Source organism: Cydia pomonella, chromosome 18, assembly GCF_033807575.1.
Source record: "Cydia pomonella isolate Wapato2018A chromosome 18, ilCydPomo1, whole genome shotgun sequence".
Taxonomy (NCBI): Eukaryota; Metazoa; Arthropoda; class Insecta; order Lepidoptera; family Tortricidae; genus Cydia; species Cydia pomonella.
The window spans coordinates 13,397,210-13,411,296 of record NC_084720.1 but is presented as its reverse complement, the minus strand read 5'-3'; the positions used below and the strand labels follow the sequence as shown (position 1 = coordinate 13,411,296).

Sequence of the window (14,087 nt, the reverse complement as noted above, 5' to 3'; positions counted from 1 at the left end):
TTCACAGCAGTCATGTTGACATATTGGAAAGAGGTACGAAAATGGATTTTCTAATGGGTTTCGTAATGTATGCGGACTCGTAGTTGGACTTTTATGAATGTAGGTTGGCTACATTAGTTTTTGTCGTCATAAAAGTTAACGATGTAATTAATTTATTTTCATGTGACAAGTAATGAAATACTAATATTAGTATCCGATTTGTATACCTACGTGCTTATGTATTGTTCATGTTCAGTCATAAAAAAGTGTACCTAAACTAGTATTTAGCTTTTTCATTTCATACCTATATTAATTAGTGTATAATGATAATGAAAGAACGGACTAGAAATGTGATAAATACTATTCTCGAGTCTCTCTCTGCTCTCAGATTTCCAGTATATTTTGGTAAACGATGTATACTACTAGTCACCTTATAACAAATATTATTACAAGCAGATAGGTAGGAATCAAACGCATTACTTACACTTCATAATAATGCGTATTATAAATAGGTCAATCGAATCGAGTGATTGAATTATTTTCGTAAGCTAAGCTAATTCCCGAACGAAAAGATTATGAAATCATAGTGTGGAGTATCTGGCCGTTGGAAATAAGAATTAGTAAACAAAATATCAGATGCGGTCTTTGATCTATTAGATAATAGATATGTCAATTAAGGATTAACTATGATATAACTTAACGCATAAAAATCATGGGGAATCATTTATAGTCTATTGAACTTCATCAGTTTTTACTTAATCAGAATTCAAAATGAAGCATTTATCTAATTTGAGGAATAGCGAGCTGCAAAAATGCATAGTATGGATTTTTTCAGCTGCTTGTACCCATACTTCTGGTGTTATTTCTTGTTCTACGTTATAGGGGTACTAGGATATCTTTGAATAATGGGCAACAAAAAAAAGAAGTACTTACATCAAAACTGTCGAAGATACACTTAAATTTTTTTATTGTCTACTTAAATAAGAAATCGGGGTGGTCCTTTTTAAATGAAATGATAGTGTATTGAAAATGATGAAGCCTGTTGCGGATAGCTTTATTGTTTGTGTGCAATGACGACACCTGTTGCTGATTTATGGTTATAGCCTCCTGACGAAACCTGCGTTGCGGATATGAATTTGTTATTATTTAATTAATACTTTTGATGATATGCATGTTAAAGACTGTTAATAATAAGTCAGTATATTTCACTAATTTTTATTACCTATATGGTATGTATGCACCGTTACCCAAACACTTCAATAAGACAAAACCAACGTAAACATTATAGTGGAGCGCGGACAGTGTAACAATATGCTCTTGGGAAAATATTTATATTACAAACACGTATCAAATGCTGTGTTGTGTTCTAACATCGCAGCTGTCAAATCGAGCAAATCTGACGAGCGGAATGCGCAAAAACTCTGACGGCGTGAGATGTTGCACACTGTATGTGCTCGTACACTTCATAGTAATATTAGTCGGGGCTGCACAGTTCGAAATGAACGATATTTTTTTAATCTACAATAATTAGAATTTTCAAGGCTTATCTGACATATACGATACCTTGTATCGGATATCGTGTTTTTTTTTGATACGAAAAATTTTTGTCCGAAAAATATGGAGGGTTGCATACTTGGACGTCCTGCCCCATAGCAAAAAAATCGCATGTAAAATAAATTCCGATTCTTTTTCCTAATGTAAACACGATATTTTTGTTACATCTGTAGACGCAGGGTATACATAGAAATAGTTACTTAAATGGTTCTTATTCAAAGGAACCCTACAAACGCGCCACTATTACGCTAATTCTGGCGGACAATTACGAAACTTGCAAAAAAAAATGCATAAAAACATAAATGTTGAGTTCACCGTTCAATACAAATTATTGACACGTCCAAACATTACTTGCGTTTTTCGACGCAGCCTTATCCGGCACTTACAAATGTAAATAAGCAAAAAGTTAGGGTTGCATACTTTTAGACTTATACACTAATATAATAAATATCTGCTGAACTATGTAAGTATTTTCTTTTTGATAGCGAATCAGTTTGCCAGAGCTTCTGAGACTGCAACTTGATGGCAAGGGGATTGCATTTTGTTCCCGAGACTACCAAAACAGTGACCCCTTCAAATGACACCTCCAGAGTCTCTTATGTCTTTATGTACGATGCACGGTCTCCACTAACAATCAAGCGTGCTACAAGCTTGTCAACATTGGGTTTATACTTTTTACTAAAACAATTGGTGTCCTGATTGCTCCACAGAAGCACTTCAGTTTGCCCAACCTACCTCGAAGCTACAAACTATCAAATTAGCTCAATTAGCTCCATCATCCCGGTCCGATTGGATCGTGATCTCATTCCGATCCAGAAAGCCGGTGATTTATCGTCAGATTACTCTGTGTCGATGACGCAAGCGCAACACTACGAATAAAAGTCGTATATGTCATTGAAGTTATCAAAGATAGGCTCTTTTAGTCGAGCCCGACCGTCCGTGACGGCCGAACACTCCTTGATGACTTATATGCGCCTGGTACCAATGCCCTAATTTTGTTAGGGTTCCCTTTGATTTGACACAATTTACTACAGCTTCATTATATACCTACAATCTTAGTCGTGTTCTAAATATCCAATGTTCAATTAATTTACGCCAGTAGAATGACTGATTTCAAATGAAGGGTAAATCTGAAAATTAAGAACATTGTTTGTTGAAAATCTAAACTTTTACTTTTTAGAAGAATCCAATTTCATTCATAGTTATTTCACCATAAATCAGCGTTTTACTTTAATAATTTTTATATTTTTTATTTAAAGTGTAAAACTTCACTTTACCTCGTTTTTTAGCACTAGAAAAGACTACACAAGCTTGACGTGTCTTTTTATCCTGGGACGCCCCGTCGTTATAGCAATAGTTAATGGAGGAATCTCCAAACTTAGAAAAGCCCTTGAAAAAAAAGTAACTATTACTTAGGTATGAAACCAAAATTGTTACATATGTATGTGTACTGTGACTTATTTTTCAAGGGTGTTTTTCAATACAGTACCGTGACACGTTAAGATCGCGTAGTCTTTTTCTAATACAAAAAACGAAGTATAGTTTGTTATTGGGTATTGGAAACATACTGAATGGATAATTTATTATTGATTGAGTGTGATATATCTTTTTTAAAGAAAGTTAATCAAAATTTTACGTATTATTTATAAACAAAAATTTCCGCGAGAGAAGTTTTTATGGTTGCCGAAATAAAATTAAGAATACCATTTGGTGACGTTTCGTCAGTGCGCGATTTGTCTCTGCGCGTATTTCAACACGTAATCTGCAGTGTTTACCAACCTATTTTCAAGTGTCCCACGGAAACGTTTTGTTTGTTTTACAACTATTTGTTCACGTGGTCTGGGTAATTATTATACTATAAGTATCTATTGATGGGAATGCTTCATATTTTTTGAATATTTTGATGTAACTTTGGTTGAAATTTAAAATATGTTTTTTTAGAATACTTAGTTATAATTATAAAACTCTCTTCACTAACACATAATGTAAAACAAAGGCCTCTTTCTTTGACTGTGCCTTTCCTTGACTGTACACTAGGCAATTGGAGGCCGATTTTTGAATTTAGAGCGCTCGATTTTTTCATTCGAGCATCTTTGGTAAACGGCGAAAAGCTATTTTTGAAATAAGAGCGATAGAAATTGGAAATCTAGTTTCAATTCTATTAGTAGAATATAAATGCCTAGTAGTGGAGATAATATTAAAGTGAGAACACGAAATCGAGCGATCGATCTTCAAAAATCAGCCTCTGCTCTGATGTTGACGAAATATACTATCCAGAAAGAAAGTACCATCAACTTATTTATTTTTGAAAATAATGCACCCATAAGTTGCTTTAGATTGATTATTTTTTGAGGATTCGTAGCAGTTTTTATGTCATTTTTTTACGTTATTATGTATAGGCAATAATAGGGATCACTAACACCTTATAAAACAAAGTCCCTGCCGCGTCTGTCTGTATGTATGTATGTTCGCGATAAACTTTCTTCTGTGAAATTATGACATATATAAACAACACTTGCACAAATGCACAGGCTGTGCCTTTGCTGCAGAGTTATCTTGGTGTATCTCTGTGAAATTTTGGCGACCCTTTTTGCGTATTAGAATCGAAAGATCTCGTGATCGGAATCGGGAAATATTATTCAAGTTCTAAAATCTAAAATGCAAGTTAATAGTACAATTTTAAATGGAAATTTCCTATGTATTTATTTATAGTAGTTTCTATAGAGAATTGCCAATATCGATTTAGATTTAATCCTATTACAATAGAACATCCACGTCGATAAAACAACGGCCAGTAATCAGAGAGCTCATACTGTTCATGGTAATACTATTTATCTAATCTTAGATGGGATCCGCTATCTTTCCAGCCTACCTATACATTCATCAAGCATACACTCGACCACTGGATTCGACATTCTGGCCGGAGCACAGCGCGTCCATTCTGTATGATAAATTGATAATACTATTACTTATTTTGTGCCAAAGTATACGTAGCATAATTATTAATTTCCTATAAGTAGCAACATTCGTGGTAGAAGCAAAAGCTGTTATTTATTTACTTGAAATTAACACGCGTACTTGGCTCAATACATCGTCATTTTGAGCTTTCCGTCATTGCTAACTGAACTAAAATTCTGTCAATAGACTGTCAATCTACTACCGCGGGGTGAGGTAATTCCATTCCGAGCTGGATGAAGCGTTTGTAATATTGATAATAATATTACTTATTCTATGACTGTAACAAAATTTTCTATACATTCGTTATAAGTTCCAACTATAAAGCTCTGATTATAATGGCTAACGTGGAACCGTGGTCAGTAATCTTTCCGAACGGCTCTGAATGGGACGCGGAAGCTGATTCTAATATTTAAATGCGAATAATAAATACCGATAACCACAGATTTAATGATTCAAAGTAAGCAGTAACAATGGAGTTTGAGGCTTTGGATCCATTTATGCACTAGGGACAGCAATGTGCACAAATTATTATTATTATTTCATGGTATTATGATTATGAATGTTCAAATTGTTACTTATCCATGATGCTAATCCTAAGTTCTATACATATAATGTCCATATTTGGATAGGTACTTAATTTATAGACATTGCGAGTACTAAATTAATTTAAAGCGCAGACAAGTTTAGTACAAAAATATTTACGTCTTATTTTGTACTGGTTTTTTTTTTATAACTATGCCATTTAGTTTCCTTAAACGTACTTACCCAATCCCCGGAGTTAACGGAAATCAATAAAAACAAGATGTATTACGACCTTGACACGACTTATTTATACAATTTATTTCTTAGTTAACTTCAGCAACACGAATGAGACCACCACGGAGACCACATTTAAAAACTACTCGTAGTTCCTCATTGAAACAAACACCAATACCAGTGTCATAATGATTGTAGATTGTCTCTAAAGATTTCACTGATCAACGGCGGTCGGTATTCTATTAAAGTATCATCGAGTCAATTAATATTTCATAAAAGCATTAGAGCCCTTCGAGTCACGATGTTATCTAGTAGTTGGTATTCAAAGGGCCGAGGCGCTGCCAAAGACGGAAATGCTAATCGCACACGTATTTGACACTAACAAAACAACCATTTGCAATATGTGCATTTATTACATGAATGATAAAGCTGGCTGGGGTGAAGTATTTTTAAGTAAATGTGATATTTCCGTTAAGGGGAAACTTTAGTGGTAATTTTTCCATCCAAACGTTCTCGACATTTTCCGCTCTGGATCAAAATCCAAACATACATACATACATACACATACACACACACATACAAAACACATATTAAAAAAACAATCTTGGGCTTTGGCTTGGATGTGTTTTTTTTTAATATGTAGGTATTCAAAATTACCATTAACTGTATCTGTAAGTTTTTCTTTTTTTGATATTCTGGTTTTTATAAGAACTAGGTCACTTCAAACAGCGCTAAAAACAGCCAAAAGAATGCGCCGTACACAGACGCCTAGCATACGAAACGGGTATCAATAAACGCAAAAATCAAAACGATCAGACACAGATAATTTCTTTTTCACTCTTCACAAAATTTCATTACGATTGGTTAAGTTTTGGAAGAGCAAAATGTCGAGCGAAACCTCAATTTCTGAGATTTTTACGCAGAATTTTTCGCCTCAGCTGCAGTTGTCGTACCTACTAATTTTAGGCGCCGGCCTCGTCAGTGCGACGGAGATATTTACATTAAATTCTCAAATCTAAGAAGGGGATAAGCTGGTATTTCCTCCTTAACCACCCAACTATATTAGCAAAAAGTTAATAATCAAAATCATAGAAAAAAGTCTAATGTCACAGAGGAAGAATGAAGAATAGTATTCTATCGACCGCCGACATAATATTTGCACCTGCTTGCTTAATTTTAATGCATTTCAATTAAGCTTAGAATAAATTTAAAAGAGGAAAAATTACTGTCTTGGGTGATACTTGAACTCACGGCCTCTGGATAGCATTTCAATTGTTGTGGTAGGCGTACCCAAGAATACATTACGTTTGGAATTCACCACTCAGTATTATATTTATACACAAATCATTTATGACGATAGATCTCTGAAAAGCACTTTCACTCACTGTTGTTTACTTGAAAAACAAACACTCCTTTGTGCCTCATACATTGTGTTAGTCGATCGTCAGAATCTTCCCATTCGTCATCCGTGACATTGCACAAAGGGATGATAAATTAACTGTTATATTCACAAAGTATTTCTTCAGGGCTATATCCATAATATAACTTGAACCTGGCATTCGTTGTAATTATTAGTAATCGATGGTCAGGTTTACACCAGTCCTGTGGCAGTCAGTAAGCCTTATTATGAAGAGACCTATTAACACCAGATCTCTTAGCTAACTGCATATGAACCCTATGCCTTTGTATTACGGTTTACGTATTGTCAATTAACAGTGAGGAGGATGGTACTACCTATTTACCAAATCATTTTGCCTTAACATTGTAAGCTATATTCCAGTATACTTTGATCCCCTCATCTCTGATAACCACACGTAACCTTAGGTCAAGTGATACTGGTCAATAACAGCTTTGTTTATATTTCAGATCTCTTGCAATCTGCCAAAGACTGGTGCAGGCGCAGCTTACGAGCACCGAGCTAAGGCCGGTGAGTTTATTCAATGTTTTGAATTCTGGTTATAATAAGCAGATGACTAAAGGGCAAGTTTACAAATCAAGTAACGGTATTTTGTTTGGAAATAATTCTGAATGCCTCATGAAACATAGGAAGTTATGCGGTTGAACACACAACATAAGCTCTTTGTATAGATATTTTCACTTCTTAAGAGCTCAACGAGGGGGGGGGGGGGGGGGTTAACGCATGTAAAAAAGTAATAAATTGTAATGTGATATAAATTGTCACGAGAACCTTAAGAACTGAAACCAACTCCAATTTTCGAATTCACACAAACTCGTTAGATATAGACTCGTCACCGATATGCTAGACGCTAGAATGGTACTAGTTCAGTGGTGTCACTTATGATTTCGAGCCAATCGTTTAGTCTAACGCAACTAGTTGCGACCAATCGCGCGCGTGGTGCGAACTCGTCAACCAATCGCGTTGTGGCGTTAGACTGCAAGATTGGATCGAATTCGTATGCGCAACACCTCTGTACTGGCCCCATTCTTATTGCCCGTAAGGCCCGTCCTTAGATAGGTATATGTCGATGTTTTCATGAAGGAAAATATGTCTAAGTGTGCGCCTATTTATATTCATTTAACCGTTAGAATATTGTTTCTCAATCAAACAACATACAATAGAAAGTGGCGGCTGCAACTAGAACAATGAGGCTAGTATGTTTTCACATGTAATTTGATATCATGAAGTATCAATTCAGAACCCCACTTCTACAAATTGTACCGGGTCGCTAACGTTGTCGACCGCGAAGCTCCAATTACAGACCAGTGGAATATTTATTTAGAACGACGTCAGCTTCGATCAATAAAAATAATCAATGGAAAACTTCCCTGTACAGTCGCCATCAGATATATCAGAGCGGCCAGGGTGTTCATATCTGAACACGCACTCTAATGCCTTGACAATAGGTCTGTACCTACATACGCCAGGCTATAAATATTTTACAAAAAATGAATTCCAAATTCAAGTCCAAATCAACAGTTCGTATAGCTCGGCCGGCCTAAGTAGTTTGCTTCAATAAAACACATAAGTAGTTATAATTTCTGCTTTTTCAAATGTTTTATATCATCGTAATAGTTTAAACCTATTAGGCCGTACTATAATGCTTTAAATTAGTCAAAACGCTTTTTCTAATGATGACAATGGTAAAATATGATATGGAAACGTATGGCTCCTCCACACGATGACCGGCACTGGACCAGCGAGATGGCCACGTATACATGCGTAAGCACTGTCGCTGGTACACTATCTTTGATGTGCGGACGAAAAACCTGATGAAAATTATAGAATCTTTCGCTTATTCGGGATTCAAAATCAACACTCGCAAGAAAAACCAACTTTCCTCTCTTCAGGCACAAATAACTGTACTTGAATATTCAATAATAATTCAGTAAATTCGATTGTATGTCGGCGCCTATAGGTTGGTGTGACACTTATTATGATTTCGATTCAAATCGATGTACGAGTAAGTATATCAATGTACCGTCTATCTATACTAATGCCCATCATTCCAGGTATCCCGAACGACAGAAGCAATTCGAACAAACGGCACGGCGTTCGCATGGAGCGCGTGGGGCCCGTGGAGCAAGTGCTCCAAGACGTGTGGGGGCGGCGTGTCCGTGCAGGAGCGGCAGTGCTTGCCCAGGGATCCTTCGAGGTATGTGCCATTATTATTATATGATAAATAATACGTTCGTATGGAGCGCGTGGGGCCCTTGGAGCAAGTGCTCCAAGACGTGTGGGGGCGCTGTGTCCGTGCAGGAGCGGCAGTGCTTGCCCAGGGATCCTTCGAGGTATGTGCCATTACTATCATATGACAAGTAATACGTTCGCTTGGAGCGCGTGGGGGGCCCTTGGAGCAAGTGCTCCAAGACGCATGGGGGCGGTGTGTCCGTGCAGGAGCGGCAGTACTTGCCCAGGGATCCTTCGAGGTATGTGCCATTATTATTATATGACAATCAATACCTTCGCATGGCACGCGGGGGGCTCGTGGAACAAGTACTCCATGGATGTATTGCGGGATAGACGTTTTTGTGTTTATCCAGGGATCCTTCCTAGTATTACAATCTGATACTAATCGTTCACACAGCCTTGAGGCTAGGATATATGTTGTTACATAAAAAATAGTAAAATATAGATGGAGAGAATAGACATATAGTCTCCAATCCTTCTAGTTCTATAGGTACCATTTTTTATCGCCGATTACGCTTAATCAGTAGAAACTCACTGTCTTGTATCGCTTATTTTCTATACAATTGAACTTTATTTTTTGCTGCCATTACTTCTGTAGTAGATACAATACAAACCGTACAAGACCCTCTAGCGCCAACTGAAAAAAGGAATAATTATACTTTTTCAGGCATCAATACAAAAGCTAGAAACAAGCCGTTATTTCATACTGCTTTTGATGTAATTGTTACCAACGAGTATTTTCATCTTTTTCTATTCACACAAAAGAGAATGCGTGTAATTGAATTGGGAATGTATTTAATACACGTAACTTGTCGTGCTGATTGCCGATAACCTTGTTCTCACAATCCTTAATGAATGCTTACGGCACATTCCTCACTCGTCTGCTTAGAGAGATCCCACACTAGCGTCTTTTGAGCGTCGGCGTTTAGTCAGCGCTATGGAAAATGGCGTCGCTGCGCAGTTGTGCCAACGTTGGGTTGAGCAGCAGTCATAGAGTTGCATAGACGCCGACGTTCGGGAGACGATAGTGGGGTTGGCCTTTAGTCTGATATTGCCGTCCAAAAGTATCGGAAGCTACGATAAATACTCATAGTTGTTAAGTAACAGTTGAGTAATAGTTACTAAGTCTAGGCATGGTTAAAAAAATATTTTGCTTAACACTTTTATGAAATAAATATCTAATATGAAGTAAATCTCATCGAACATCAATCAGACATCAGTACCCCTAGTGTAAATTTATTCGGTAGCGAGACTCATTTTGTATGGGATTTTGAGTTTACAAAACGTCCCGCTTGGCGCGCTGTTCCTAAATCCCATACAAAATGAGACTATCGCTATCGAAAAAAAATACACTAGGGGTTTTGTTTCTGGGTGGCAAAATTTAATGACAGATAGGGACATTCACATTACACATTTCAATTAAGCAAATGAAACAGATTAAACTTTCCGATATTTCGAACTTTTTTCGTCATCGACCGTTAAAAAGAATACTGACGTATCAAAAAGTTTGAGGTATTTATTAATAAATCACAAATAAAAAAATCTCAATTAATCGACACCATCGATAAACAGTGGTGTTCTCTCCTAATACTTGTCAAATGCCGCACCCAAAATTCCGGGCCCTATTAATTACAGTATTTATTTGTAAAAATCCTATCACTGCTACGTTTCTCACGTGGAAAATACTTCGATAGAGTTAACGTGTAGTAAGTTCCTAGACAAGGAGTCCCGTTCTATATGAAACAAAGGGATATCTAATAGAACTAACAGTCTGGTTTTAATTAGTTCAGCTCCATATAAATTAGTTCTGGCTTGAGTTTTATGCGTAGCCACGCTGTCTACGTCTACATTTGAAGCTGTGTGGCTACCACCAGTTCGGCACTAACATAAACGCTATCGAGAACGTAACTTACTTTTTATGCATCTCGCTCGTACTCGCATATAAATGCGAGCGAGATGTATAGAAAGTAAATTACGTTCTCGATAGCGTATATGTCAGTTTTGACACTGTCAGTGACTTATGGTGTGGGTACTGTAGTTAGAATAAGAAACGGTCTTTTTACTTTTATGTATGAAATACATTTGTTATTATAATGTTATGTAAACAAAAATGTTACTTTTTTTACAGTCAGAGATTTAGGTATTTTTGCGAGGCTAGGTTGATTTGTGAAAGATTGTCGCATAATATTTATTTGTATTTTTATTTATTTATTTTATATTCCTGAGTTAGGATTTTTTGTTTAAGGTAGGTATATCGGAATATACCTCGAATATATATATCTAAAACTACCGGATTATTTTTCCATTTTATTTTTATATGGTGCCGTAAAACCCGTTTTTAGTGAAAACGTGTTTTCCCCAGGAAAAACTCCTTTTTTGTATCGCCTCTGTCGCGAGGAAACTTGTCATAACTAGGCGATACAGAAAAGTAGTTTTGAGTAGGGAATACGCGTTTTCACTAAAAACGAGTTTTTACTGTAACATATATATTTAAATAAAAAAGAAAAATACCGGAGTATTTTAGTTTTTAGTGAAAACACGTTTTTCCTAGTTAAAACTAATTTTCTGTATCGCCTAGTTAAAACTAATTTCCTCGCAAGGCCTCGGTGAAAACTAGTTTTAACTGGGATGTATTACTCAAAACTAGCTTTCGCAAAGTGCCTTGATGAAAAATATTTTTGCCTAGACTGTGTAGTCATATATATATATTTAAGGAAAAATTAATTAAAAGCTAAGCGATTTGAAAACTTAATAACATAGCAGTTGCCTTATTGATCTGTTAGATGTCATGTCTTATTATATAACACAAAAACAAGTTTTATTTTCTATGTTAAAATATATAAAGTCCGTTCTGGCTTCATAGTTAGTAGACTAGTACTCACCAAGGCACTTTGCAAAAAATAGTTTTGATTTTCCTGAAAAATTCTACTTGAACCTAGTTTTCACCAATGCACTTTGCGACAACAAGTAAAAACGCGTTTTTACCAAGACGACACGGTAGACTAGTTTTATATAAATAAAACGCGTTTTCACTTAAATGGGTTTTTACGGTAACATGTTACATTAACACATCGTCGTCTTACACATAACTCGGACCTTATTGAGACTACCGTAGGACTAGCTTGCATTGTGTTATGCAATGCAATTTTTATTCGTCTCATAATTTGTAGGTTGTTTCAATTACTTAGTCTTAGAATTCGCTAGCAATTGCGATATGTTTGTTTGTTTGTAACACACAGCACGAATAAAGCGCGAATTAAGTGCCGCGGTAGAATTTCATATTAATATTAAGTCTAGTAATTTAGTACGTAAATGTAACATAAACTAAAAGTTTATTATAAAATGCACGTCTCTGTGTTCAATAAAAAACAAACCACAAAGTAACATCGATAACAAAATCAAAATATCATAGGGCACTATCTTAATAGATAATAATGAACCAGAAAACAACATTATTTCCCCTAACAGCCTGTAACATTTACCTTAACGGATATACGGTCCGATAAGACAGATAAGGCAGAATTATCACATCTCTATTCTAATATTTCTGTCGCTTAAAAACGAAATTCTTGTTACAAACACACTGGCAGACGCGTGAGGATGATCAACTGAGATTTTTCTATTTTATTTGTTCCTTTGTTTCGTGTGGCATTGTCTTAATTGTTTCGTTTTAAGGGTTGAAACATGATGACTTATTTTATCGTTATATGTAGATTGTTGTAATTGTTATTGTGTAATCAGACAGACAAGAACCGAATGAAGTGTGTCTCACGTTAATGCCACTCAAACGTAAAGTTACATAGGTACCTACTTATAACATAACACGTAGCCAGTGTCATCCATCACTAAAATTTTGCAGAAATAATCCAGACACCGCATCGTGTTAATCCGTTGAGGGCATATTCAGTTTAGCTCAGTTATTAAGTCTTAATGATAGAAACTAAATAATATACACGGAAATGTAGTACAAAGTATTTAGTACGAAAGTAAATAATGTTTAACAAAGCGCTTTCATATCTACTTTGTTTCTTAAAAAAATATTTCGTACAGTCCTTTAATTATTTATTTAAAACGTCTGAATAGCTTAAAAAGTCAAAACATGTCGGATATGAAAAGTAAGTATTTAGTACAAGTGACAGCCCTAACCGTTTGGTCGCCCGATCATATATCACAATGATATCTAATGATACGGCGCGTGATCGATAAAGTCCGGCCACCGCGGGAGAGCCTTCGCGCCGACGTACGCGTTACTAACCCTACTACGAGTCCTTTACTTGACTTGAAAAGTATTGGAACTATTATCCGTCTATAGTTCGTTTTTATTTAGCATTAGCAATAAGGTAAACAATCATGATGTATCTTTTTATTGGAAATTATTGCTAAACATGTGCTAAACCTTCTTTAAAAATGAGATTATATTACGAAAGAATGTAAATAATCGTATATTATTTATAACGTATTTGCCATGACTTATTTTTCAAATCTTTCTAATGCTAAAAAAAAACGAACTATAAAATATTGTTGAAGTTAAAATGTCAATACCGAATTCCTAATAATCGGAGAACGGTGACCATAATATCGAACTAGATTATCTGTTTAGTAGATCACCGGTTTTTTTTTCGATACTATTGTCTTCGGTTTCCGCGATACTAATGTACTTAAAGAAAAAGTAAAAGTAAAAATAAAAACTATTTATTCAAGAAATAAAATTATTTCAACAGATTATATCGCGTATAATGAATTTATTATACACCCTGGGGCCTATTTCTCGTACGTTACAAGTTCACAAGTCTACAAGCTTACATTTAAAATTTCATTGAACAAGTGTGTTTTAATTCTGTTTCTCGTAGGAATGATTACTACAAGTGCTACAAGGCGGCTGTCTAAAGTTAGAAAATAGGTTTGTTTACACTTTATTGAATTTAAGTGACAATCAATCTCATCAACTCATCCTCAACAAAATGGCTGACTTGTGTTTTCGGAATATACAAGTAGTAATGAAAAGCGTTTCTCAAAATTATCAATTACAAGTGTAAAATCAAACTCAGTTTCGTCAGTCACTCTATGAATGTTTACAAGCTTCAGGGTGGGTCAGTTTTTTTTATAATACGGGTGAATTCGTTACAAAATTATTATGTTATTGGTCATTTACTGGTTCGTTCCCAATTATAATAATTTCATAGGAATGAGT

General features: G+C 35.6%; 1 protein-coding gene across 3 annotated transcripts in view; it reads left to right on the top strand.

Annotated features, from left to right (window-relative positions):
* Positions 1–14,087, top strand: part of LOC133527540 (thrombospondin type-1 domain-containing protein 4-like) — a 162,566-nt gene that overhangs the window by 62,158 nt on the left and 86,321 nt on the right. Inside the window, exons 3-4 of one of the 3 annotated variants that reach the window (XM_061864589.1) lie at positions 7,114–7,174; positions 8,719–8,861. In XM_061864589.1, the coding sequence (XP_061720573.1) occupies positions 7,114–7,174; positions 8,719–8,861 (204 nt within the window). Of the gene's footprint in view, positions 1–7,113; positions 7,175–8,718; positions 8,862–8,900; positions 8,998–9,050; positions 9,136–14,087 lie in introns of those variants that run through there. The other 2 variants (XM_061864591.1, XM_061864592.1) reach the window with 2 other exon arrangements.